Source organism: Triturus cristatus, chromosome 7, assembly GCF_964204655.1.
Source record: "Triturus cristatus chromosome 7, aTriCri1.1, whole genome shotgun sequence".
Lineage (NCBI taxonomy): Eukaryota > Metazoa > Chordata > Amphibia > Caudata > Salamandridae > Triturus > Triturus cristatus.
In genome coordinates this window covers 542663029-542691018 of record NC_140590.1, presented here as the reverse complement: position 1 = coordinate 542691018, position 27990 = coordinate 542663029, and the positions used below count along the sequence as shown (strand labels likewise).

General features: G+C 45.6%; 1 protein-coding gene across 1 annotated transcript in view; it reads right to left on the bottom strand.

Annotated features, from left to right (window-relative positions):
- Positions 1 to 27990, bottom strand: part of WBP2 (WW domain binding protein 2) — a 286481-nt gene that overhangs the window by 75008 nt on the left and 183483 nt on the right. Inside the window, exons 4-6 of the mRNA XM_085616964.1 lie at positions 17543 to 17635; positions 17019 to 17156; positions 11770 to 11895 (exon numbers count right to left, since the gene is read on the bottom strand). Of these exons, the coding sequence (XP_085473090.1) occupies positions 11770 to 11895; positions 17019 to 17156; positions 17543 to 17635 (357 nt within the window). The remainder of the gene's footprint in view (positions 1 to 11769; positions 11896 to 17018; positions 17157 to 17542; positions 17636 to 27990) is intronic.

Below are 27990 nucleotides of genomic sequence, written 5' to 3'. Positions count from 1 at the left end.
CCCCTTGATCCCGGTAGTGGGAACCTGCTGGCATAATACTGGCATTTTGCGTTCTCCTTCATTGCAAACAGGTCCAGAGCTGGTTTCCCCCATCTTTGAAAGATCCTGTCCAACTGTGCTTGCTCTAGCTCCCACTCATGGCAGCTGGACTGAGACCTGCTTAGTGTATCTGCTGGGGTATTGTGTAGGCCCCCACATGCTAGGCTCTCAACGAGATTCCATGGAGCGTTGTCCAGTCCCATAATTCCTGCGCTTCCTGAGATAGCCTCATGGATTTAGTTCCTCCTTGTTTGTTTATATAGTACATGCTGGTCGTATTGTTCATACGAACCAGCACTGAGGAACCAGTTATTCTTGGCAGGAAAGCCTGAAGAGATAGGAATATGGCTTTGAGTTCTAATCTGTTGATGTGTAGTTTTTTCTGTATCAAAGACCATTTGCCCTGGTTTTGCAAAACCTGCAGATGACCTTCCCATCCCTCCATGGAGGTGTCTGTTGTCAGAATAAAATCTCGGGTACTTTGCAGAAAGGTTAGACCTTGAACACAATTTGTCATTTGAGACTACCATTGAAGTGTTTCCATCATCCTTGTTGTGATTCGAATTACATCTTCGAAAGATCCCAAAGCTTGTTGTCACGGTTTCTGTAGTTCTTCCTAAAGAGGTCTCATCTTTAGTCTGGATAAAGGTACTACGTTTATTACTGATGAGCACATCCCTAGAAGCGATTGAACATTCATACAGAACCTGACTTTCTTCTTGAAATGGTCCTTGCTAACCTTTGGAGTCGCATCTGTCTCTCTTGAGACAAGAATGCTTTGCATTGGACGGTGTCCAGGGATGCTCCCAGAAATTATATTACTTGAGTTGGACATAAATTCGATTTTTCCCTGTTTAGAGTGAGTATCAATGCTTTGAATAGATGGAGACAAGCTGCCGTTGTCTGATCGGCTTCCTGCACTCTTGCAGCTTTGAGCAGCCAATCGTCAAGGTATGGAAATACTTGAACTCCTCGAGATCGCAAGGCTGCTGCTACTGGCGCTAGGCACTTGGTGAAGATCCGTGGTGCTGATTTTAGACCAAACGGGAGCACTTTGAATTGATAGTGGGTACCAGCCACTGTGAACCGTATTTCCGGTGCTTTGGGAGGATTGGGATATGAAAATATGCATCTTACATGTCAAGTGAAGTCATAAAATCTCCTTTGTTTAAGCATCACAGAATATCGGAGAGTGTTACCATCTTGAAAGTCTGTTTTTTGAGAAACTTGTTGAGGTTCCTTAGGTCCAGAATCGGTCGCCATTCTCCTGACTTCTTTCTTATTAGGAGGAAACGAGAATAGAAACCTCTTCCTTTCTGAGTGAATGGTACTTCCTCTATAGCTTCCTTGAGGAGCATAATCTAGACTTCTTTTCGTAATAAGAAAAGACGAGGGGAAGGGGGACCCCTGGGTGGAGTAATAGGTGGTTTTTGAATGAATTCTAGGGTGTGACCCTTGGTGACTAGGTCCAACACCCAGCGGTCTGATGTTATCTTTTGCCACCGCTGTGCATAAGTAGAAATTTTCGCACCCACGGGCAGGGAGGGAAGTTGGGCTGGTACCCTGACATACTCATTGTTTTCTGCCAGAGTCACGACCCTGGTGCGGTGTTCACTTGCGGCCTCCCTGGCGAGAGAAACCAGCTGTCGATGAATAGCGATACGATGGTGGGTTGTAAGATTGGCGATACAGAGGTTGGTATTGTGGAGTCCTTTGATATCCTCCTTTGTAGGTGGAGAATCCTCGCCCTCTGGCGCCTCTAAAAGGTACTCTTCTATATTGCAGAGCTCCCAAAGATTTTGCGGTAAAGTATCATTCTTTATAGCTAAAAGAGCCTCGTCGATATGTTTTCCAAAAAGCGACTCTCCATCATATGCCATGTCAAGAACCTTAGCTTGTACCTCAGGTCTGAAGGTAGTAGCTTTCAGCCACCCCTGGCGTTGAAGTACTGCCACTCCAGCCAATTGTCTAAAACTTGTGTTTGCTATGTCTAGGGCATAATCAATTGTTTCAGAAGCATCATGCTCACCCTCCAATAGGATTTTTTGGGCATCCTGTCTGCTTTCCTCCGGGATGAAGTCTTTCAGCCCTGTCATATTGGACCACATTTGATGGTCCTAGTGGCCGATAATGGCTAAAGCAGTTGCTGCTCGGATTGTTGCAGCTGACATCGATTAACATTTCTTCCCCAGAAGGTCCATCGGACGTCCCTCTCTGTCTCGGGGACTAGTAATCGGCATGGTCGGATTCTTCGAACGTCTCTGTGCAGCCTGGGAGATGACAGAATCTGGCTTTGGGTGTCCAATAAGGCAAGATGGAGAGTCCTCCAGAGCCCTATATTTTCTTTCTACACAAGGCAGTACCACTGGTATGGATGCCGGCGTCTTCATAATCTTTACCCCCTCCTGCCATATATGGTCGAAAATAGGAATTGAACGTACCATTTTCCTTGTGTCCTCTTTAAAATCGTACAGAAAACATTCTGTTTGTTTTACAGTGATGGGTAAGTGGAACCTATTGGCTGCCCTCTGCATCAAATTGTGACATCCCTGATATCTTCTGGAGGAGAATCTGAAGGTAAGTGGGGAGGAGGGGATGTGTCGGGATCAAATAATCATCCCAAGGGTCAGGAACGGATGTCGGATCAGTTAATTCACCTTCTTCTACCTCATCTTCCGAAGAGGAAGTGTTTGGATCTCCGGGGTCAGCTGGAACTGAACCCGTTGCACTCGCGGTGTACTAGGCACTTGAGGATCTGGTACTGCCGTTGGCATCTCCACATGAGGAACCTGGTCTTCTGGTGGGCTCTGTTGAGGAGGGAATCTTTATCTGTAATCTGCTAACATGGCTTGCAAATCCTGTATTAATGACGGCGGTAGATGAGCCATTTCTCTGTGGTGCAGTTCCTGTCGGAGATTAGATTGATAGCTATGATGCGGAGTCATATATTGTTCCAGATAATAATGTGCCTCATGGTAATCTTCCTCCTCTTCTTCATCGTCATCCTGGCATTTTACACGTAGCTCAGATGGACTGTGAGCTACCCCAGATAGGCCGCCATCATCCTCATCATCTTCCTCTATATAACCTTCCAAAAGGTGCGATGGGAGCAAAGGTGATACTTTACTCTAGTCTTGCACAGACGGGTGTAGAAATGTCTTTGTAACGGTCATGACTTGAGTTATCCTCGTCGACGGGGGCGTCAATGGTGCAGAAATTATTTTTGAAGGAATTGCCTTCGTCGACGGTGTCGTCGTCAACAGTAATGCCATTGAGGGTGTCGTCGTTGACGATGTTTCCCTCGTCGATGGTGGTGATGATGTTGTCAACGAGTCTTCGTCGACGGTACCTTAGTCGTCGACGGTGATGTTGTCGTCTACGGTGACTTCATCGACGGTGTCTTTGACGAATTTCAGCGACGAAGGTCTCGTCATTATAGAAACCTTAGTAGATGAGATAGGGGATGTATTGCTGTCGTTGTGACAGTTGCTGTCGACAACGGTGTTGATGATGTTACAAATATCGTCGACGACGAGAGAGAAATCGTCATCGACGCTGGCTTTTTTATCTGCTTTCTACTCACAGAATCAGAAGAGGAAGATCTTGTACGCTCTTTTTCTTTCATGGCAGGTGTAGCGGGAACAGACAATTGGCTCAGAGGAATGTTTGGAAAGCCTCTCTTTGCTTACATGCTTTTCTTGGGAAGATTGGAAATGTTTTCTTCTCTCACCTGAAGATCTTTCCTGTGATCTAGCCCTCTTGTGAGATGTTGAAGCCAGCTCTTCCTCTTCACCTGAAGAGCGAGATTGTTGTTTTGTGGATTGAAGCCACAAAAGTAATCTCCTGTCTCTGTCCTTGAGGGTTTTGTTAGAAAAGGTGTGACAGATCTTACTGTCCTTCACCTCATGCCTGGGATAAAGGCAATAAATACATTCTTTATGTGGGTTATCCACATGGACCCTCTTCTTCCCACAGGTCTTGCAAGGGCGGAAGACCTGTCTGACATAATGTCCAAGATAGCTGAATAGAAGGAAAAAACTGAGTAGCACTCAGGGAGACTCCCTTTCACACAACATGCGATGAAAATCTGAAGAGAACTTGCCTCTGCTGGGAGTGTTCTAGAGGGTGCGAATGGCTGATTGGCTGGAGCCAACTTTTGGTCCTTGTGAAAAAAGGACATAGATAGGCTACTAAAAGATGGCATTGGGCCCTTTTCCAGCCTATTTATTATTTATGGCACTGCTTTTGTATTGTACCATAGGACTCCCATCTTAACGACAGGGAATGATTCAGGCATGTGAATCTATGAAAGATACCCCAATACTGGATAAGGTGTTCATGCCCTTTGAGCAGCTGGTGCTCGAAGGCTGATCGGGGTCAGTGTCCTTGGCTGGAGGACTACCCAGCTCTGCAGCCTTTAGCTAGTATCGAACATAGCCCAAGATAATTAAGGGCCGTTGCACTGCCATGTCTTTGCATATGTGTTCAGTACTCAATACCCGTCTCTCTCGGGAACAGTGTCCTGCTCGGTGTGGGGGTTTTTGTGGGCCACTGGCTTGCTGATGTGGGCCGCATGAATTGAATGCATGCTCTGGGCCCTGGGTGCAGGTGCAATTTCCTTGATTTATTGGTTGTTGGACTTGCTCTACGAATCAATCTCTGGACAGGACAACGGTTGCACAGGTGGGAGCCTGTATGGGCCGGTTTCCTGTTATTTGTCAATGAGGAGATACTCTTCACCAAAGATGTCCAGGGTTTCGGAGAAGACTAAAGGTCTAGTTTTGAGTGGCAGCAATGGCAGCCCTGTAAGTATGTTTGTTCCAGCACACATGCAGCATTCTCTGGCAAGGAAGACTGAAAGGTGATTGTCAGCCTCCGAGGGGCACGTGGCCCTCAACACCTGGGGGGAGATGGTCTACATTGCAGTGGAGATTACGGTAACTGGGCTTGGTCGAGTATGATGCATTGAGATGGAAAAATAACCAATCAGGTCTGATGAAAACTTTTTTTCCAGACAACAAATTCTGAGACTACTTGGTGCACGGCTCCATCCACAACGTATACAAACAAGAGTCACACCACGCCTCATGACTTGAGAGACTTCTCCCAACAAAAATAAGTTGCAAACATTCAAGTCCAACAATGGATGACAGGAATATGCTAAGCATGTGTATCTAAAGCCACACATGCTACAAACATTATGTTTCCATGCAACACTATACAAATATTTTTGATAATGGTAATGTTGTAAGTAGTAATATTGGTGTGGTACAGGTCGTGGATGTGGTATTGTAGCTTTGGTAGATATGCAATGGTATGGGTAGTGGTGAAGTTATAGTTTGTGAAATTGATGGTTTTACTGGTAGTATTGGCATTTGTCAATTTGTGTTGGGGGTGCCGGTGGGCCCCACCAGTGCTTATTTAGGAAGACTGGGACCCTTTCACAGGCGGTGGCCTGTTAAATATTTCCTTGGGTCAGCCTGGCTGGCTTTCACCTACCCAGTGAATATAAGGTTAATTTACAAATGGGGACATCTGGGATGTGACTGGGAATTTACCCGCATACCTCTGAGCTCCAACAAGGATATCTGTTTTCATCTTTTTTCTGGTTGTGTTAAGGCAATAAGTTGTAAAACTGAAGAGCATAACTCTGGAAGTTAGTGCTGGACACAGACAGCATTGAAAGATTTATCCTGCCCATTCACCGTGTCCAGTGCACATTTTTAAAGCTGGAAAAAAGTGGCATCTTTGCAATCCAAGAACTGGCCTCTCTTCTGGGGTGCCCTGGGTGTGTGGGATATAACTAACCTTTTCATGATGTGGATCATTGAATATACACACTGAACACAAATAAATATCAACAGCATACAGGGTTTAGTTGTTGCACTTTGACCACTTCACAATACTGTGGGTAATGAGAAAGAGCATAGTATAAGGAGAGAGGGAGGAGAAACAGGAAAGATGGAGAGGAAGTATGTTAGACTTGGGGGTCTCTAGTTGGCACAGGTATGCACTTGTGGCAAATAGGTACCCTCGCCTCTAGTCAGGGTAAGGGGGTACACTCCTAAAATAACCCCTGCTCACCCCCTTGATAGCTTAGCACGAGCAGACAGGCTTATCTCAGAGGCAGTGTGTAAAGCATTTGTGAACACATACAGTAATCAAGTGACAACACTACAGATGGACACCACACAGGTTTTATATCAAAAATAAGTATTCTTTATATAGATTTACCACAAGACCATTAAACGACAAAAATACACAATACTGTTACTTTAGATGGTAGAATTTTGCTTAGTTCTCTTTAGTTCTGAAATGCGACACACCGGGCAACGAAAGTGTGATGCGTTGAAGATTTTGGTGCAAAGAAATAAATACGCGAAGATCTTCCAGATGCGGTACGCTTCTCCGATGTTGCGAGAAGACTCGATTCGATGCTTCAGCTGCAGTGGTGACACACTTTACACGATGCGACGACAGCGGCCTTGGCAGCGGCACTCTTCTCCGACGTTGCAAGACGCTTCCGCTCGATGCGATGCTGCAGCGGCGACACCCCTTTACGCGATGCGACAACAGCTCCGATGGTGGCACGTTTCTCCGTGGATGCGAGGCGCTTTTCTTGATGCGGTGCAATGCGTCAGCTACGATGGCTGCGATGGCGACACGCTTCTTCGGCGTTGCGAGACACTTCCTGGATGATGCGAGACGCTTCCGCTTGATGCGACAGCTGCAGCGGCGACACACTTTACGCGATGCGACGACAACAGCTCCGACGGCGGCACGCTTCTCCTTCTTGAGTCGCGCTTCCAGCTCCTTGCGACACGCAGTCCCTCAGAAGGCCCAACAACAGCAGCAGGCACTTCCAAAGAACTCTGGGGAGCTGAGGGGTGAAGTCTGTTGTTCCTGAGACTTCAGCAGGAGGCAAGCTCTTTTCCAAGCCCTTGGAGATCCTTCACAAGTTGAGCGAAAGTACACACAACGTTTCTTTCTCCTCTCTTTGGCAGTAGGCAACCCCTGCAGGCCAATCACCCAATTTCAGGGATAGTATCTCCTCAGTTTGTTCTTGGTTCCTCTCCTCAGCAGAGTTTCTTCTTGTTTCCCAAAGTGATCTAAATTCTTGGGATCAGGGTCCCAATACTTATACCCCAAAATCCTTTGTCCTCTGAGGGCAGAGGGGCCTTTGCCTTGTTCAAACCGGTTCTGGTCAGTCCTGGAGCACATTGTTTACCTGACTCCTTCTTTCCTTTCACAGTGCAGGGCAGAGACATCAGACGCACCACAGGAGGTGGAGCCAGCATTGTGGAGGGAAAGCACAGACCTATTCAGGTCCCAGGTGCAACTCCTCCCACCCATCTAGATGCAGATCTCTCTATTCACCACTGGGACACCTCACCCTGTCTCCTGGAATTCCCCAGCCCTGTCACTCAAACTCCAGACAGGGAATACACAGCCTAGCAGAGGCAAGTTTGAATGGTTAGACAAGAAAATGCCTACTTTCTAAAAGTGGCATTTTCAAACACAGAATGTTAAAACCAACTTCACTGAAAAGATGTATTTTATCATTCTGCGTTCAGGCATACTAAATTCGAATTTCTACCATGTTCCCTGAGTCAGTTAGGATTATAAAATGTAATAACCAAACTGCCTATTCTGGGCTATGGAGAACAGGTAGCCTTGCAATAGTGAAAAATGAAAATGGCTGTAATTCACTATTAGAACATGCCACACACACCAGGGCATGTCCTACCTTATCCTTACAATGCACCCTGCCCTTGGGCCTACCATAGGGGTGTCTGATATGAAGAAAAGGGAAGGTTTAGGGACTGGCAAGTGGGTGCACTTGCCGAGTCAGCATGACAGTTCCAGACTGCACGCAGGCTCTGCAATGGCAGACCTTAGACACACTTTTACAGGCTGCTTCTGTGGGTGGCACAACCAGTACTGCAAGCCCACCAGCAGTATTTGGATTTACAAGTCCTGGGCACTCCTGGTGCACTGTAGTAGGGTCTGACAGGTAAACCAAACCAACCAATCATGGAATCACAAATCATACATCAATTTACAATAGGGAGCACTTGCACTGTAGCACTGGACATCAGTGGCACAGTGTCCTGAGCAACTAAAACCAGCAAAAACATATGAGGCAACAGCAAAAAATGGAAGGGAGACCCACGCCAAGGTGCCAGGTCTAACAAAGTACATGAAAAGTCACTTGACCATTCTAGGCTGCTCTTAGGAAGTACACGGCGGCAGTAGCAAGAGATATGCAAGAAAGGGGTGAAGCAGGAGAGTATGAAAGGTAAGAAAGAACACCCCTTCAAAGCACTAAAGTACCCCGCGATTGAGCTGCAAGAAAGAAAGGGGAAGATAAGCGAAGGAGCATTGGGGGTTTGGGGTTAGTGAAATAGAACTAGGACAGTTGGAAGGGAAGAAATGATTGGAAGATTTAGGAGTGTCGACAGAATCAAGAGATAAAGACATCTTTGTACCAGCCAGACTGATGTCCAAACTCCATGACTCTGCCTTACCGCCACTCACTCATGAATGACGGGTACTATACAGGTGTGAGTAATAACTGTACAGATTTTTCTCTGACCTGCAGGATCCGCAAATTACTCTCAGACTGGATAATAACCTTGACCCTGAATGTATGTGAATGTGAGCTTTACAAAAGATGCCTCTGACCCCTTCTGTGGCAGATCTGACCTCTTTGGCCCTGCCCCATCTCATTATAGGATGAGGAGACCCTGGAGCAGAGGTTTGGGCCATGCTGAGCCCAAGATATTCTCCCTCAAATGAATTAGATACGCCAGTGTGTTAGAAATGTTATGTTTTATCTTAAACATGGATTTAAATCCTACAAGAACCTCTAAGTGAAAGGTGGCTGCAATCTATGAATGATGCCAATGCTGAGAACTATTCAGTAAAGCAATATTTTATAGACTCATGTTTAAAATAGTTAAATCGGGCATGCCACAACAGGCTAAACTACATAAACGTTTGCAAAGCAGCAAGGATTCCAGTACCGTGAGACAACTAATGCTACACCAGAAAACAGATACTATGGGTATACCTATGGCTCTGAATCCCAAACACTGCCCCTTCGCTGCCAATGCTCCATACAAGAAAGACAACAATGTAAACGCCAAGGCATCTTAGGCCGCAAGGATGCCCAGCCACAATCAGATTGCAGGGCTAAAACGGCACTGCATGATTGCGCAAGAACACTGACCACCTCAGGTAAGTTCCCTGCATGGATGCACACTTAGGAGCCTCTGCTACGATGAAACAACAGCTCACTAGGGTCAGTCCGCTAAACAGACAAGGAAACCCAAGACTCAACTTCTGCTGAAGGGGGTGGAAGAGGAAACAAACCACAGAAAATGTTCGTATTCAAGTGGAAAAATACATCTGGAGAAAAACAGTAAGGATTCCCATCTATTCACCAGATATGCAGAACAACATCTAATCAGCGAAGCTTCAAGGTGGGAGTGAAGCTCTGTAACTCTTTACCCGACTGGCCAACATTCGTGTAATAAAATGAGGTGAATAGACAACATGTAGTCTATAGGTGCTATCAATGTTGTTGGGCGAATATGTACATAGCTATGTTAACAGTGATTACTGAGGGTTCCCAGCCTGATGTCCGAGAATAATTCAAGCATGTGAATCTTTGAGATCAATGATGGGGAACCGGACACTATAATTACGTTTAGATAATCCCTTTATGACTATACATTATAAGAGAGCCACATTTTGGCTGCATGCCTCATTAAACGAAAAATAAAATTCAACAATAATATATTCTTTACTTCTTTCAACACACTGTTAAAGGAATTATGAGATTTACATTGAAAAATAATGATCTGTGGACGATCTTGCAAGACCTTATTCTAAATGCCCTTGGTCATCTTGATGGGGCTGGTAATGGGAGAGACCGGCTCCGTCAGGATAACATGTTTTAAGTTTTCAAGTGATGAAACTTTGGGTCTGGGGCCAAAGGGTGTTCCGGCAATGCCCTGCATAGTTTCTAAGCCAGCGTTCTTTCCACTGCTTTCTTTCAATTATACTGCAGTAATGTAAGCCACAATGATTGCACGGTTAACTCTTAGCTTTTTCTCTCTTAAACAATACTCATAGCTTTGTTATCGTGTTGAGGATGGCAAGTCACAGAGTATTGCCAATGTAACAACTTACATGTTTGTGTTTAGCGATTGAACACTGGCTAAACACGAAAAGTAGATTTTTTTAAAGACATAACTAACTGTACTCGTATAACTAACTACACGTTTAACAAAGTAAAAAATCTAAGATAACTGAAGAACATTTTGTAAACATTACAGCCATTCTTTGATTATAGGTCAATGCCCGCCATGCACCAACATGAAACGTATCCTGCGGATTTCAATCATAGCAAGAGCAAGTTCAATGAAGCCACCTACCAAGTAGTGCGTCAGCTGCTGACAAGCATTAGTGATTGAGCGAAATCCATCTTCTGTGCAATGTTAAAAGGAAAGGGTATGCGAAATGGAGGGAACCGAGACCAGACACAGAAATATAAATACAATTAGTTTTCTTACTTTGGGATAATAATTCAGAACTAAGAGTGTTTGCGCACTCTCGGGCTTTGATTCAAACGTTATCAATATAACCGGCAGAGTCACATCTGTAAGAGTCCTTACTCATCTTCTCCGGCCTACTTGTGGAATGCTGTAGGGCTTCACCCTTTAACTCTGCTACATCAATTTGTGCGCCTTTACAAGATGTCCTATGAGCCTTCGGAGCTTTAACGTATACATCATGACACCCAGCTGCACAGAAACCTCCGAGACAGCAGCTCAAATCAGACTGCTGATATCTTGTCAACCTCTCAGAAACGTGGACCTCTTGATAAACCAGAACATGCTCTGCTGAATGTTGCTAAGTTAGCATGGCTGACCAAGCTTATTCTCAGAGCACTACTGAATTTCATCTCTATAAAGCCACACCATGGGATCCACGACCATATCATTCCATATCATTTGTAAAGAAAAAAGTACAAGGTCCTGTAGTCTCATGCGAGTCCCTCTTTTTCTTTGGCACCCATGTCATCTTAAACTCCTCCTCTGGATATGTAAATCCCAAACTAATATGCAAATGTAGATATTGCACCCAAACGTGAATTCTTCCAACCCTTCTAAAGCAGCAAGGCTCATCATCAAAGCACAACCTATCCTGACAGTTAAGCTAGTGCCTGTCTTTGAGGAAAGATGCAATTTTAAAGTTTTGGCATTGATCTACAACAACTGCATGATGAGGCCAACAACAACTTCAATCTCTGCACACAACTGTGTCTCTTTTTTTAGATTAGGCTTGCACCCACCTTCGAATCCTTCTCTAAAGGCAGCGGACAAATTTGTGTTGCAGAAATAGTCATTCTGGAATACGTAACTGAACTAGTGAGGCACACCTCAACCCTCTATTTTGAAAACATCAAAAAACCTTGCTCGGTACTAGAGTGTTTGGTTAACTGTAGCGCTTCATCACCATCCCATCTTGATCAAGTACTCCTGGGACTGTGATGCTGATATGACGTTGAGACTTACACATGTCCTCAATACACTTTAATTTTAAACTCTTCATTCAGCCACATAGTAGTAGGATTAATCGAGCTAACTTCCTCGAAAATATTGTTAACTCCATCTTCCCCTCTATGCATTGCCAGGAATACTGCCGTTGCTCTCCACATACCTGCAGCTGTGGAAGGCAGTTCAGGAGCACTTGCTGTGGGAGGTTCCATGGGCCCTGGGTATGGGGGAGGAGGCGGGTGCATGTAGGACATAGCTCCATCCATCATCGGTGGACCAGGGTAAATTCCTGAATGATGGGAAAAAGAAAAAAAAAATCTGAGCTCAATTGTTTGATTACCATGATAAAAACAAAACCTTTGCTGTAAGTCCTGAGTGTGTTTTAAATACCAATTTTCCATGGGACTGTATGAAGTGCTCATCTACAGCTGACTTACTGTAGTTTAGTGCCTATTCAGAGTGTTTTAATTGCTACTAGAAAGGCCATCTTGCCTTAATCGGACAACCATGAATCAATTCCAATATAAGATGCATGAGCCAATATAATTCTGTATTAAAGTCTCATACCGGAACTGGAGATACGGCTGGTGGTAAGATTCTTTTGATGCTGACCAAAAAGAGTTTTCAGAAGTGCACGATTGGATAAAACCTCCTTAATGTGTCACTGACTCCGGAAGCCTTGTTACAGGTCATAATAGCATTGGTGATGTCCCGTCTGGACTTCTCCAATTCCCTTTACTTTGGCCTCCCAAAATCCCTGCTTTCCAGGCTACAGATTATTCAAAACCAGGCCGCAAGACTTGCCTTCAAAATCTCAAGATGGCAGTCGGCTAGACCTCTGCTCCACCAATTACACTGGCTGCCTATCAGTGAAAGAATAGCCTTTAAGGTCTGCTGCCTGGTTTTTAAAGCCCGTACCGGCTCCTCCCCGGTTTTTGTGAAGTCCTTGGTTACCCCTTACTGTCCTTTCCGTCCTTTGAGGTCCTCCAATCTCCAGCTTCTGGTTATTCCTCGCTTCAGACTCTCTAGACTAGGCGGTCGCAGCTTTATCCACTTGGCACCTAAGCTGTGGAATTCCCTTCCACTCTCCCTCAAGACTGAGCCTTCTCTTGTGTCTTTTAGGAAATCTCTGAAAACCCTGCTTTTTTCACATCCCCGCTAAGTCTCCTCTGCACAACCTTGGTAGTCTATCAGCGCCAGGAAACTCATGGTGTCAGCGCGCCTAATAAATTCCCCTTAACATTAACATTAACTGCTGGGTGGATATGCTACTAAGATAACACCATAGTACTTTACTACCTTGTTATTACAACCAATAGATTGTACCACACATTTCAACCATTGCACAAGAAGCCACATTTGTGATCTCATGTGTAAATCTGCACATAGCACAAAACGAAAGGTGACCGATCTGCAATTAGGATACATCAGAACATTACATTTTACAGGTGACTATAACCGATTCCTGCTGCAAAAATATTTACATGAAAGTAATTTTCCTTCTCCAACTCAGAATTTGCCTTCCTGCCTATAAGTGAAACACATAGCTGCAGGCGGGACAATAAGATACCCTTCAAAATACCCAAATGCATTCTTGATGGGCAATCCCTCAAAAACATGGGTCTTGAAGTCACCTAGGTTGCCCTTTGTGCCATTTATTTTTTTCATATCAAACGTGAAGACATCAAAAACATGATGCCTTAGGTGTCTTCACTAATCAGTGCTTTGATGTCAACCGGTAGCAGCACATGTATCTAGCAGCACTGGGGTGGTAGAGGCAGCAGATTCCCAACATGTGTTCTTTGGCACAGATTAATCAGCAACCGGCTCAACTGAGGCTGGGTCTTTCACGACTCTCAAGCAAATTCACTCACCACGAATCCGTCTCCTCCTGGACTTATTTTGTCAAATGAGGGCATTCCTCCTCAGCACGTCAGAGGACCAAGAAGGCAAGGGGATAATTTTCCGATTTCTTTTGGCCACCTACATGAAATTGCAGCTGAGGAAAATCTTAAATACAGCAAGAATCCTCCAAAAAACACTTGGGAAAGCTACAAAATCACCAAAAGAAGTTCAATGCTGTAAAAAAAAAAAATCATGCAATTTCTGAATGGAATAGCACAAAAGAACAGATCCCATTGGCAGTGTTCAGGAACACTGGCACTACAGAGGGGAAAATAACCTTCTAGTAAACTGATAAAACTATGCCTTTAGATTTAATAAAAAAAAAAAAAAAAAAGGGAAAAGCTTTCCAAATCTTAGAGCCTCATTTTTTTCATAGAAATCTTTTTGTTTTTATTTATTTTTTAAATGCTCTGTCGTGAAGTGTTCCAGAACAAGGCTTGACCCCAGTTGTTTTGGGTGGGACTATGTTGGCGAGAAGTCACACAACACGACCTATCAGCATGCAGCAGAACTGCGTTAAGGTTTTCGGATCCAGTTACGTCTGGTGAATATTCATAAGGTGAGGAATTTACAGTTAGAACTTTCCGATTAAATAAATACTTCACACGAGGTAAAATGGAACATAAATTAGGCTTTTCTAAACACTGCTCATTCAAAATTTGTTCTAGTTGTAGTCTAGGTTAACTGCAGATAGACCTACCTACTTCTCTGCAGTGTCATTGTTAGACCTGGCATCTTTTGGAGTGTTTCCCCTGAGTTTTTGCTTTCTGACCTCACGGTTTTGACCCTGTTTTTGGTGGCGTAGCGTTTCTGCGCATTTTTCGCACTGCTGATCAGTGGTAAAGTGCAAGTGCTCCTGTGGTAAAGTATGTTATGGATTGGTGTTTCCATGATTGGATATTTGGTTTACTTGTCAGTCCCTAGGTAAGTGCACTGAGTGTGCCAGGGCCTGTGAATCAAATGCTACTCGTGGGCCTGCAGCACAGATTGTGCCACCCACATGAGTAGCCCGGATCAGACCTGCCATTGCAGGGTCTCTGCGTAGTTTGTAACTGCCATGTCGACTTGGCCCGTGCACACACTGGCCAGTCCCTAACTTTCTCTTTGCTTACATGTCAGTCACCCCTAAGGAAGGCCCAAGGTACCACTGTGGGCAGGGCGCAGTGTATGTGAAAGGTAGGACATGCCCTGGTGTGTGTGGCATATCCTGATAGTGAATTACAGCCCATTTCGTTTTTCACTATTGCAAGGCTACCTGTTCCCCACAGGATGGAATGGGAAGTTTGTTTATAACATCTTATAAACATAACTGGCCCTGGGAACTAGGTGGGAAAATAAAGTTTAGTACGCCTGAACTCAGAATCTAAAGATGCATCTTTTAGTGAAGGTGTTTTTTTACATTCCGTGTTTGAAAATACCACTTTTAGAAAGTAGGTATTTTCTTGCTCAGTCATCCTGTATGCTTCTGCTGGAATGTGGATTGCCTGTCTGGGGTTTGGATGACAGAAGGCTGGGGAGCAGGAGTGGCTCCAGATAGTCTAGGTAGGTCAGGAAAGGGCTGAATAGACCTGGGCTGCGATGGGGGAAGAGGGAGGAGATTTCCTTGCACCTCAAAGGGCCTGGTCTGCCTCTGATAATGCCGTCTCCACCTCCTGCCAGGAAATCACACCAGAGAAGGCAGAACTGGTTCTGGCTGGGCACAGACACTCTCTGCCTAAGAGATCAAAGGATTTTGGGATATAAATATTGGGGCACAGACCCCTGAACTTTAGAACTCTTTTGGATCAAGAAGACTGCCAAGAAGAATTGCTGGAGAAGCTGTGAGGAGGAACTACCACTTTGCTGTGTTGGCCTGCAGTGGCTGCTTCTGTCTTGGGCAATGAAAGGACTGGACTGAACTTTCTGCAATCTGCTTTGAGAGTTTCTCCAAGGGCTTGAGGTAGAGCTTGCCCCTGTTCAAGAAGTCTCAGGAACTACAAAGACTTCAAGCTCTTCTGCCCTCAGCACTGGGGACTGTGTGTTTTGTACTGCAACAGAAGAAAAGCAACTCAATGACGTCTACGATGCCGCTGCCGACTCCGTGTCTTGAAGGCACCGCAGAGGGCACTGCCGCAACGCGACACTGGTCTCACCGCCGCCGCCTGCAGACGCCGCCACCGAGCCGCTGCTCGCACCGTGACCTGTGGGCACCGCACTCTGCACCGCCTCGCTTCACGACGACACCTTGGTATCCCCGACTACGGTCCACGCCGAAATCAACGCCGCTGCTTACACGCGGTTCAAGAGCACGCTTGTAAAGATGCACCGCCCTCATCCCGCACCGCAGCCTTGGCCTACCTATGCCAGCGCCATCGTCTCCAGTTCGTCAGCCGACGACAGTGCTCCAGCAACGACGATGCCACTGCTTGCACCATGACCTGCTTGCACCGTGACGAGCACCACCTTCATCTCGGACTGCGACCCTGGTCTCACCGACGCAGCGATCCGACGCTGCCACTGAGCCGCTGCTCGCACCGCGACCTGAGGGCACCGCACACTGTACTGCTGCACTTCGCACCGCAGCACCCGACGCATGCCGAAGCCAGAGCTCCTGATCCCAACAGAGAGGAGATCGATCTGCAACGCATGTGACTTCGAGGGCCCCAACGACTCCTGCACCGACCTCCGGGACGACGCCTGCGGACGCTGTGTTTTCGGAAACTCATCGAAGAGGTCGCCGGCGCACTGCATTTCTAAAAGGTACTGTTTGCGGGTCTTCCAGACACCGTAGCTGGCCCGCGACGCTGCGGTCAGCCAGAACTGTTTGGATTTGTTTGCTCACGATGGAGCTATTGACATCAAGGAACTGTTTTTACAGCTTATTATGACAACTGAAGATTTTTAGGTACTGTATTGTGGATTTTTTAATCGTTCTTGGTCTTGTCTTAAAGTATATAGAAATATTGGCTATTTTTCTAAACTGGTGTGGTGTCCTTTTGTAGTGCTTACACTGTATTACTGTTGGTTAGGTGCAAATGCTCAACACACTGCCTCTAAGATAAGCCTGACTGCTCGTGCCAAGCTACCAAGGGGGTGAGCAGGGGTTATTTTAGGAGTGTAACTCCCTTACTCTGACTAGGAAGAAGGGTCCCTACTTGGACAAAGGTGAAAGCCCTTGCCAACTAGAGACCCCCATTTCTAACAGTCATGAACTGTATCGTGAAAATGAGAAGCAATCAATTAAGATCACAATTAACTAAGTTTTCCACCATCCTTGTCTGCCCAACTCTCAGCCATTTCTTATTTTAACAGTTTAAAATCCTTCAGCGTGGAATTTGTGTGAAATACTTCAGTGAAGATTAAGTTTGTCAGATTAACTGGTCTACTGTGATCTGTTCCACTGACTTACCACTAAAACGGAACCATTTCATAGTGTCAGCAATGAATTTCCCCTTACAAAATGGTTGGTTCGCAAGACAATCCCTTTATTTACAAGTACAGATCACCTTTCGGATAATGTTTCCTCACCTGTTGGGGGAGAAGCATATGGATATCCAGCAGGAGGGGGCGGGTATATGCCATTGGCTTCTGGAGGCGAGAAAGGATAGGCTCCGTTCGGCATAAAAGAGTACCCATACGCATCACTGGGGTTTTCACCTCTAGAAGCTGGAATAAAAAGAGAAGGAAAAAAAATAGCTAACTACTACTTTTAACAGCAGGGATAGTTGAAGAAGTTGTGAGACACATGACTACAGCAAACCAAAAAGTTATGTCTGCAACATGATGGGAAAATATGTCCTGTCCTCAAGGGAGCAGCACACGGAGCAGACATTTCCACCCACACATGCTATGGAAAAGTCATTCAGTCATGCACGGATCACAAGATGGATCAGAAAGAAGAAGCTTCCTTCCCTCAGCCAGATTGACAGTTGATAGGAGAGCACAGGCAGATCGTACTTTTGTATACTGTGGCATCTAATTGGCTCTGTCCAGATCCCTTCATTTCCTAGAGTCTCCCCTACTGCTCAATGCTTTATCCAGCTGTCACTTACCTTGAGAAGCCACCTGTAGCATCCGCTGTCCAAATTCAATGGCACCCCCCGCAGAAAAGACCAACTTGAAGGTTGCTGATCCTTCCCAGCCCCCTGTGAAAGAAGACAGAAATAAAAGCAAGCAATGACAAGTAGGGATATGGATCACTTATTTATAACAATAAGATCATACAACCTACACGTGTAACGACTGTAAGTAGGCAAGCATTTAAACCACAAACATGTCTCAAGCCAAGGTAAACACACCAGGTGCAAAACCCTCACCTTCCTAACCTCAGACAACTCTGGGCCAGGGCCCAATCTCCAATATGTGAAACAGGTAAGTCCATAAGGAATAAGGGTTGCCAATTCAGTCACTTCTCCTTCAAGAGTGAAATAGTGGCAACCGCCCCAGAAGTGATTCTGGAGTAAGTCTAATACGCTCAATGCACATCCCTTGTCTTATGGCCCTCAGGGATGAGGTGCAGCATGCCTATTAAGGAATTCACAAAACAAAGTTCAGGTGTTGATTTAAACACCTAACATCTACGAAATCCTTGCCCTTCCATGCATAGAGAAATTTCTATACCCTGCCACCGAAGAGAGCCGAAACTGCTAATTACCTTGGCTAGCTGTAGATAGACTGAATGTGCATGATTTTAACTTCGTATTTCAATGTATCCCTCACCACTGAATATTTTCCTCTGATGCTTTTAACAATAGCTATTCCTCTTCGAATCAGACAGAACTGTGGAGGATCTGAGTCAGTATAGAAAGAATACTTTCCATGGCGGCTCCTAACCATCCTAAATAAATAGGGGAACCTTTAGCTGGCTCAACCAAGAGGTTAGTGATTCATTGAAATGGAGTGTGGAAATATAATTGTACACACTGGTGAGATAATCATGAGATTGGGTGTCCTCTGTGGAGTCAGAAATTATTTGCCAGATTTCCAATAGTTTTTCATAGTTAATTTGTCCACTGGACATGTAGACTAACTACCTGTTGCACAAAACTTCTGACTGCCAATTTTCAGTATTCAGAAAGGGAAAGAAAATTGTCTGTTGCCAAGGCAAGATCTTCACCTATACGAATAAGATTATAAAAATCATATATATGGTTGATAAATGCAGTTTTTCCCATCAAGGCAAGCACTCTAAGAAAATGCTTTGAACTGCAAGTTTAGCTTGCATCACTGTCGGTGGTTTCAATATAAAACGTGTGAACATTTGCAAAATGTGACAACTTGTGACTATTGATAACATTCCCAGCATGCTCCTTGATGATATGTAACTACATGCATTAGAATAGGCATGATTCAGGATGGTTTTCAGAATGAAATTTACTGAAATATCTGGTATTTGATTTAAAAATAAAAAATGAACGAGAACTAAAGTCAGTTTTGGTAAACTAACATTTTATGGGCAACCTTAAACGCCATTTCTAAGACAATTTAAATAAACAGGCTTGAAGTATGCCAATATTCTTTTTTAAAAGTGGAGAATCAGTGTAAAGTATTAAGAGCAAAATAATGGGAACATAAATAAAATTAATTAGGGGCCGCATTCTTAAAGAAAGTCACAAAAGTGAAGAGCAGTTTCTGGCCAAGTATTGATGAAGATTTATGACTTACAGTTATTCACAGGAGTGACAAAAGTAGGCCATCAAACCATACTCCTAGCAAACGTTTGTGAATTCTATTTTCCCTGGAGAAAATATACATATGTATATTTGCTCCTGCAAAAAAACTGAAGAGCAAATACAAATTATTTGCTACATTTCATTTTTTATCCTCCATCAAGAAAAATATACTATTGGTAAAAAAAAAAGAAAAACCTTTTCCTACACCACCATCTTATTTTTTGGGGAGGGGGTGGTCCATTTCCACCCTGCAAACATTTTACTACTGCACTTGTCAGGAGTACATTTCAAACCTTTTCTAGGGTCGGAATTGGGTCAAAGAGGAGTAGGTGAACATAACATAGTTCATCTTTGGGATCTCACTGTCGACCTCACCGCTCATTCGCCCCTCCTCTATCACAAACACTTAGGGCCTGATTACGATCTTGGCAGACGGGTTACTCCGTCACTTCGTAATGGATATCTCGTCCACCAAAATATAAATGCCATAGGATATAATGGGATATATATTTTGAGGGACAGGATATCTGTCACTGCTGTGATAGAGTAACCCGTCCGCCAAGATCGTAATCGGGCATCTTAATCCACAGCTGCGTCTCCCGGGTCTTCACGAGCGCGCTGCAGCCCGGAAGGTTACGGATAGGTTCCTGGACTCCTTGATTTTTGCTCGTAGGCAGATAACAATGAGTTGGAAAGAAGCTCAGGGTCCAGATATACATCATTGGGGGTTGGAGCTGGCCGGACTATAAAAGGGAGGCACTTTGCAGGGAAGAAGCCAGAGGAGTGTGGAAGGGTGAGTTGCAAGGGTCAAATTGTCGTGGATGATTTGGCCTTGGTATGTTCTCCGCCTGCTATGAATAGGTTGATCATTGCGTAGGCTCGGGACGCTCTCTGATGTAGGTTGTTTACTTCTGCGGTGAGGTTTGACGTGGAATGTATGGGCATGCAGTAGTATATCTGAGAGTGGACAGGCGGTTGGGTGACTGTCATGGAGCGTGGTGTATAGGCTTTGCGAGGTGCGGAAGCCTTCTATGGGCGTGTCTTCTTTTTTATTGGAGGTTTGGGATCCATTGTTATTGGATCCTCTACTTGTTAATGATGCTGTCTGCACGTCGGATGGCTATTTTTATCGAAAAAAATGTTTTTGTGTGGTCTAATTTTCTTTTATTCAATATGGTTGTGTTATATTGCAAAATTAATAAAAATTAGAGAAAGAACAAAAAAAATTGTGAGCACTACAAACGCACAAACGCGCAAACCCGCAAATGCATTGCCAAACTAATACAGCGCTCTTCTTTGTATGCTGAGCTCCCCTCTGACTGTTGAATCCCTCTGGACCTCGAGGGGAATCTCTTCATAGAAGATGGCCACTGCATCAGGACGCTGGCTCGCAGCCATCTTACAAACGGGGATGGATGGGCCATATAGTGCAAGGGGTTCTATTGGATTCGGAGGGAAATCCAATTATCGGACATGGTCATCGCATGAGGATGTTTACATGCTGCTTATTATAGGATAGATTCACCTCACAATGACTCTTCGCCCACTCTCGAGGTGTGGTATTAAGCATGCAGATTAATTATGTAGCTGAAGATGCCTGTGGAGACCACCGAGGGCCATCTCAACTGATCCTGCACTCCATGTCCTAAAAGGTAGGGGGGAAGGAACGCTTCAGCAACGGATGCCTTCTCAGACGGATGTAGCACTTACAGCCTCTATACTGCAGTTCTGTTACTAATGAGCCTGTACCACCTGGGACAGCGACCCAGCACTATGAGCCGAGGCTTTTTCGCTTCAACCTGTAGTACACAAGAAGCCAGCCACAGAAGCAATGTATGTAAACTGGCAAGAGGAGGTGGGATGGAGGAGCATTCAGCTCAACTCCCGGCCTCAGCAGCCTAGCCTGGACTGCACACAGCAGCGGCGGCGGACCAGCACACCTTACCCACAGTCATCTGTGGCCACGCAGAATCATAATGTAAGGGTCTGCTTGAGGGGACTTACAAAAAGCCAAGTATGCCAATTCTGCCTTACCTCTCAGTCTTAACCCTTTTCCCTGGCAGGTTCTTTGGTAATCCTTGAAAAAGATACACCTACTCAGGGCTTTAAGTGGGGGGGGGGGGCGTGACATTGTAGCAGGAAGGGAAATCTTTGAAGAGAGACACTTTCTCTCGGGATTTCCCTTCTCTTTGAACACGCAGCGCCACCTACGTCATCGTGCCAGCCATCGGCACAACAACAGCTGGTTAGAACCGGCACGACCCTGCTTTTACGGCCTGCAGCAAGATTTCTCCAGCAACCAGTGTGACCCTGCTCTGCCTTAAAGCAAGCGAGGGACGAGGGTCTTCAACAGAATCCAGCAGCAGTGAAAAGGAAACTTACCTTCGTGACGCCTCCCCAGCCCTACCAGCACCGTCGGGACCCTGCCTCCGCATCAGAGCTGCCTCAGCCAGGATCCTTCTGAAGCCACACAAGACTTGCCCTCCCAGCCTGCAACGTGAGTATTTTAATAGCCCTAGACAACTGGTATAAGCGGATATGAGGAGAGCGGTTGCTTTTAAATACCGACTACGAGCGACGCCCAGGCACGGTAGGGAAATGAAAGGACCCTGTAGATGTTGGCAGTGGTGTCACGTTCGGTGAAGATATCAATTGTGAAAAAGATGCACCCTCTAAAGGGTTAGGGTGTGAGGTGCGCAGCAGTAATGTATATGCAGCAGAATGTATGTTCGCACTCAAAGGACGCTGCGCCATTATAATTTGCTGCTGTATTTTATTGTGGTATATGTAAGTATTTTACGTCCTTGTTGCAGCATTACCCGCACCTGTGTTCTATAATATCAGTGCATTTGTAATTGGCTACAATATTAGTGATGGCATATTAGTACATTTTATAGTGATGGTTATATTGTACGTTGCTTATATTTATCAACGAGCCATGTATACTTTGATTGAAGCTTCCTGTAAAGCTCTAGCGTTACTATTTATTTGAAAAGAGCTCTGGGCCCAAGGGCGTAACTACCAAACGTGACGTGACTGCAGGAACACCGGGGCCAGGGGTATTGATTAATGGGCCTCACTTCACCCCAATTATGACAGTTTTTCAATACCAAACCAGATATATGTTTTTTTTTTAGAGTGCTTGGTATTTTATGGCTTAACCTTAACAAATATACCTTTTTGCCTATTTTATTATCCTTTGCTGGATGCGACTTCATGATTTTCTTAAGCACACAATGCTAGTTATCTTGATTTAGACCACTCCCCTACTCGGATAGGCCACACCCATTTAAGAAATTTGTCACACCCCTTTTAGAGCACCCCCAGTTTTTTTTCCCACTTAAAGCCCTGCACGTACTGAATGACTCCCCCATAACGTCTCTTGGGATGACAACCTTCTCCCCTCTCCACCTACACCCAACAGCCACTAATTAATAATGGTCCTCACCGAGGTCAACCCAGGCATTATACTTACCGTCATGTGCTTGGCAGGGTCTCTTCCGTAAATGAACACTAAAAGCAGGAGAGCGAGGAACAGGGTTTTGTGGTTGAGAGTTCAAAATGTGACTTGAGTGGAATGTAAGAAGGCTTGGGTGTTTGTTCCTGCATACATTAAATCACTTGTATTGGTGAAACTCCCTTCTCTAACTGCTAACTGTCTACACCTTAATTTTGAATTGCCTTGTATAGAGATCAATAACTTTCTCTGTTCCCGTATCTTAATACCATACTTCGGGGCACTTTATTAGCATGCGCAACGAATCCGCAACGATTGAGGTCATAAAAAGTAATGACATTTTCATACACCTGACTTGATGGCAGCAGGTTTATTTTGCAGTCAATGACGTCTAATAGGACTGTAATGTTGTGGAGACAGTGGAACAGTCCACATCTCCTACTATGTTGGGGGTGGTCCCGCTAGACCACCGCCCCCGTGAGCGTGCCTCAATAGTTTGGCTCGGCGTATGGCGAGACAACGTGTGATAGCTAATAAATAGCCCAGGGCTCTGGGCGTGGCTCAGTTTGGAGCTGGCCACTAATGTTAACGGGCCTCCAAGTGTCGTCATTGCCAACTGCCCAGACCTTGGCCACTATATTACACTGGCGACGAAGGTGGTGTCAGCTCTCTGCTGTCCTACCTCTCACCCACCGTGTCGCACACCGCTGCCCCAGTGAGAGCGCTCCTGCCGCGCCTCTTCCGCTTGCAGCCCGGTGTGCCTTTGCTGCGTGGCCGGCCCAGCCTGCGCTTCCGCGCGGCTCAAACCTGCGGCGGCTCCAACTGTCTGCTGACCCTGCAACCCTCTGCCAGCGTCCCGGCCCAGATGCGTGCACACACATGCACAACCCCGAGATCCGGACCGCGTGTCGTCGCGGAACTCTACGCCGCAGGAGGAAGTTTGAAGCAACCTGCTGCCTCAGATCCTGGTAAGCCGCACTGCGCAGCCCCGCTGCTCCCTGGCCACCCAGCTGCACGTCAACGATCCTGGGTCACACATGGCACACCCTACAGTCACACTCCAACGAGTCCCTCAGCTGCCAGCTGCCTCTGCCCAGGGAGCCTTCTGCCCTCCGGGTGCCCTCTCCTGCCTCCACCTGCTCCCAGGGCTGACGCTTAGGCCCAGCCACGCTCCGCCCGCCTCAATAGAGCACTGGCCACCTGCTCCTGCTGTACACGTTCCCTTCTCTCACTTCACACCCGAGGCCCCAGACGCCTGTCCTCGGATGCCCGTGCTGGTATACGTCCACGGTCACCTACCGCACAACAGACACGCTGCCACGCCCTACCTTCGGTGGTGCCTACGCCCTCCTGCACCGGTTAGGCGTGCATTCTTCGCCCTTTCACTGCTACCCTCTTTCTGGCCGGCATGATGTCCATCCCGCCATTGGAGCCTTTTACTATCACCGGGCCACCGCCCTCCCAAGCTGCGAGTTGGAAGGAGCGGGTAGAGCGTTTGGAGACATTTTTTGACGCTGCGGACATCCATGCTTCTCCACCTAGGGGGTGCGGAAATCCACAAAATAGCGAAGAACCTCCGCGAAGCCAGGCCCCCGAGGAATTATGCCACGATGTGCGACGCCATCACAGCTCATTTTGAGCCCTACGCCAATCCGGATTACGAATGTTTCCTCCTCCGCCAAGTGAAACCGCCTCCAGACGAATCCGTTGACGTATTCTACGCCCGTCTCAAAGAGCTAGCCAGCACGTGCACCCTTCCTGATGAGGATGACGAGATCCGGGCGCAATTCATTCAATGCTGCGCCTCCTCTAAGCTACGCGAGCGCGTCCTACAGGAACACAACATGCCAATGAGGGATATCATGACCCTAGGACGCTCCAAGGAACTATCCAAAGCCAGGGCAGCCCACATGAAGCTCAAAGCTACAGCGGCCGTCAAAAAAGAAACAGTCTGCGCCGTCCGTACTGAAACCCGTGAGCCCAAACAAAAGCCCAGAAGGTCCTCAACCCAAAGCTCCAGACAGAACCCAAAGACTGGCCTCTGTGGATGATGTGGCGGCCCACTCTCCCACACGATGGCGCCTGCCCAGCTCAAGGAAAACCCTGCAGTGCAGTGGAGCTGGCCACTAATGTTAACGGGCCTCCAAGTGTCGTCAGTGCCAACTGCCCAGGCCTTGGCCACTATATTACAAGGACTATCCTACCAATATTTATACTACATTTATTATCGACCCCGTTTACTGTTTTTAGGTTTAGTGCAATCAAAGATATTATGTCAAGAAAATGTCGACAGAGATGATTTGGAATAGCCCCTTTAGCCATTGGTTGCTTTGGATCAGCCCTCCCACAGCCAATCCTTGTCTGAAATGTATTTCACATTTGGTTCAGTCCAGATTTTGCATTCACTACCACGTGGCTCACACCCCCTGCCCTCCCACAGGCACAGAGTACTGCCGGAATTAAACTTCCATAACCACTCCCAAACGGAGCTTCACTTTACAGTGCACAATTTTTCTTCTGCTGGGAAGCCCCAATGGACTGTAAGGGGGATCCCTCAACTAGACCACCACCTTCGTAACACAGGTAAACACGACTTTCTTAATGAGGGAATTCCCATCACAGTCCAAAAAGGCTCCACTTCTTGTTGGGCCTGATAGATACTTTCTACAATTGTCAATTAGTAAATAACCACATGAACTAATAAAGTAAGCAGAACTATTAGCTTTATTATTTATTTATTTATTGTTGCAGATATCGAGGCTCCTACAGTGTAAGTTGAGCCCACCAGTAAGAACGGCAGAATGAAGGTATCCAGTGCCTCCGTTTCTCTTTCTTGTACCATTCCCCATTCCTCGGGTCTACTGCTAACCAGCATAAATATTCTTTGTATGGTCATCAGTAGGTTCTGACAAGGCTGACTATTAGCATCACTGCTGTCTAGATCCATCTTACCAAGTTAGTGTAACCAGGAAAGAGTGCATAGCCCACATTACCACTCAAAAACCGAGAGATGCAATAGATTCAAAAGTTACCTTGTCTCAAACCCCAGATATAGTTACAACAGCAAGTTAGCTTAATGAGCTCAGAGAACAAGACCGTCAAATCTGTTACTTCAAATCAAAGGAGAATTCGGTTCTCTATTGGTGCCAAAAAACAAAGATATAAGTCAGTTTTCATTGCCTTCAGAAAGCAAGGCCTATAGCTATTGTGCCTTACTGCCCCAACTAGGAGACCCAAAGTCTGATATGAATTCACACCCACACCAGTAAAACCTTTAACATTCCTACAGAGATTTTCAGGTGTCCCCAAGTTTATCCTGATCTGTCTCACTTGCATTTCCTATGTACACTTATGGCATTTCCTAAGTACCAAATCAAGGTAGCCTTTGTCTTCTAGTACGTGAATGGGAATGCTGCCAACTGACTTATTCCATTAATGATCAATTGCAATATACTTTTATAGCCTTCTATGATGAAACGGAGCCACCAAGATTTATTAAGATATATAGCTACTTTTAAACATCTAGTAGTTTAGATTAGTGAACTTGGAAGGTAAAGCCCTTCCCTTTTTTATCAAGGGTCACAAAATGAAATGAAAGCTCCAGTAACAGAAGGTGTTAAGCCCCTATGAAGTGCGCAGAGCTTATACATTTAGTTAGATCATCATGTAGCTGAGAGTCACTGAGAGAAAAAGAAGATTGTAACCAAAGACCTACCACTGAGGAACATAACAGTTTGGCCAGCCTTGAGCCTATGCAATTAGGTCTGGTAAAGGGTCTCATCAAAGAAAGAAAAGGCAAGAAGAGGTTTGCAAAGCCAAAGTTTATGTTTGTGTTCAGGTAAATCAAGTTTTCCCGTGGTAAAAGAGCAACCAGTGTGTGTACTTTTTAGAGAAGGGTGAATTAGCCTCTATGCAGACCTACTTGCAGTTTGAGGTGGAAACAGGTGTGAAATACATGGGTGTGAAATACATGGGTACGAAAAGTACAAAAAATTCAGAATTCAGCAAGGGGTCATTGTGTAGATCCATCAAGATTCTACCAAAATACAGAGTAGGAAAAAAGCAACCATTTGTGACAGTTTTCAACTGTAACTTCTTGTCAGTATGACTGATTTACAATAGCAATATACTGTTACGTCCGACAGACCCTTCTGGTTACAGGATATATATGCTTTGTAGGTTCTCCAAAAACATTGGATACCCAAAGCCAATAACTGAGTTGCACCTTATAATGATTTTTCAACAATTTATATGGTAAAATATAAAGAATGAAAAACGGATATGCAGGAAATCTATGTACTTCTGAAAGGTACACAAGATGCGGACTATAGGAGCAGTAGTTATTTCTACACATTTGAATTTGTGCTTACCCATATTATCGTGTGATTCAGAGGGCATTTTGCAAAGTTTTTTTTTTGCACACTGGCTTACATTTGGAAGCCAGAAATGCAGAGAAATCCAATTGGTATTAACACATGCTTTACTATGCTGTGTTTCCACGTCTCCCAATAAAAACAGCAACCCACTTGTGTGGCTGGGCCTAGTGCTTGCAACACAAAATGCGTCTAAACGCGACCTGGAGACATAACATATCACACATCAAAATCAATATTCTTTTACAATGTGGGTAACTGTGGAATTTAGGCCCTCCTAGCCCAGCATCCACCTCAGAGAAACCTACCACATGCAGACATTTTGGAATACTAGACACCCACTGGAATCTAGGGTGGTGTGACTTGTGTGGTTATCAAGAGATGGAAGATCCGTGTCAAAGGTGTAATTTATGTCATGTATTATTAGATTCCAATATCTTACTAGCTTGGGGCAGTGCCACAGAAGATGTATGAGGGAGCCAGTTTGGCCGCAGCCCCGCCAGCAGGAGGCTGAGCGTCCCTTGTTCCAGTAGTTAAGCCGGGCCAGGGTCAGGTACCAATACTTGGCCACCTTATAAGCTGCTTTAGTACCAGAGGTGTCATGAGCTGTGTGGAGTGCCCTATAAAAAATATCCTGCCATTCTTTGTTGCTAAGTTGTCTGCCCAATTTCTCCTCCCATCGTAACTGCCCCTTGGACTTCATGGGTGAGATAGCTGAGGAGAGTTCTGAAATGAGGCATTTGCCATTGTCTTTGGTGATGAGCCACTTCTCAAAATGCGTAAGCTGTCGTGAAGCACCAGTGTCCATCTCAGGGGAGGTTACCCAATGGCGCACCTGCTGATACAAGTAGTGGCCTGTAGTTGGGTAAAGGAGATAATACCCTCTAGGTCAAAGAGAGAGCCCACCCTTTAGCATTCCTTCGCCCGCCACGTCTGAAAAGATTATGATTTACACCCCGGTGGAAAGTCCGGATTATCAACCAGCGGGGTCATCGGGG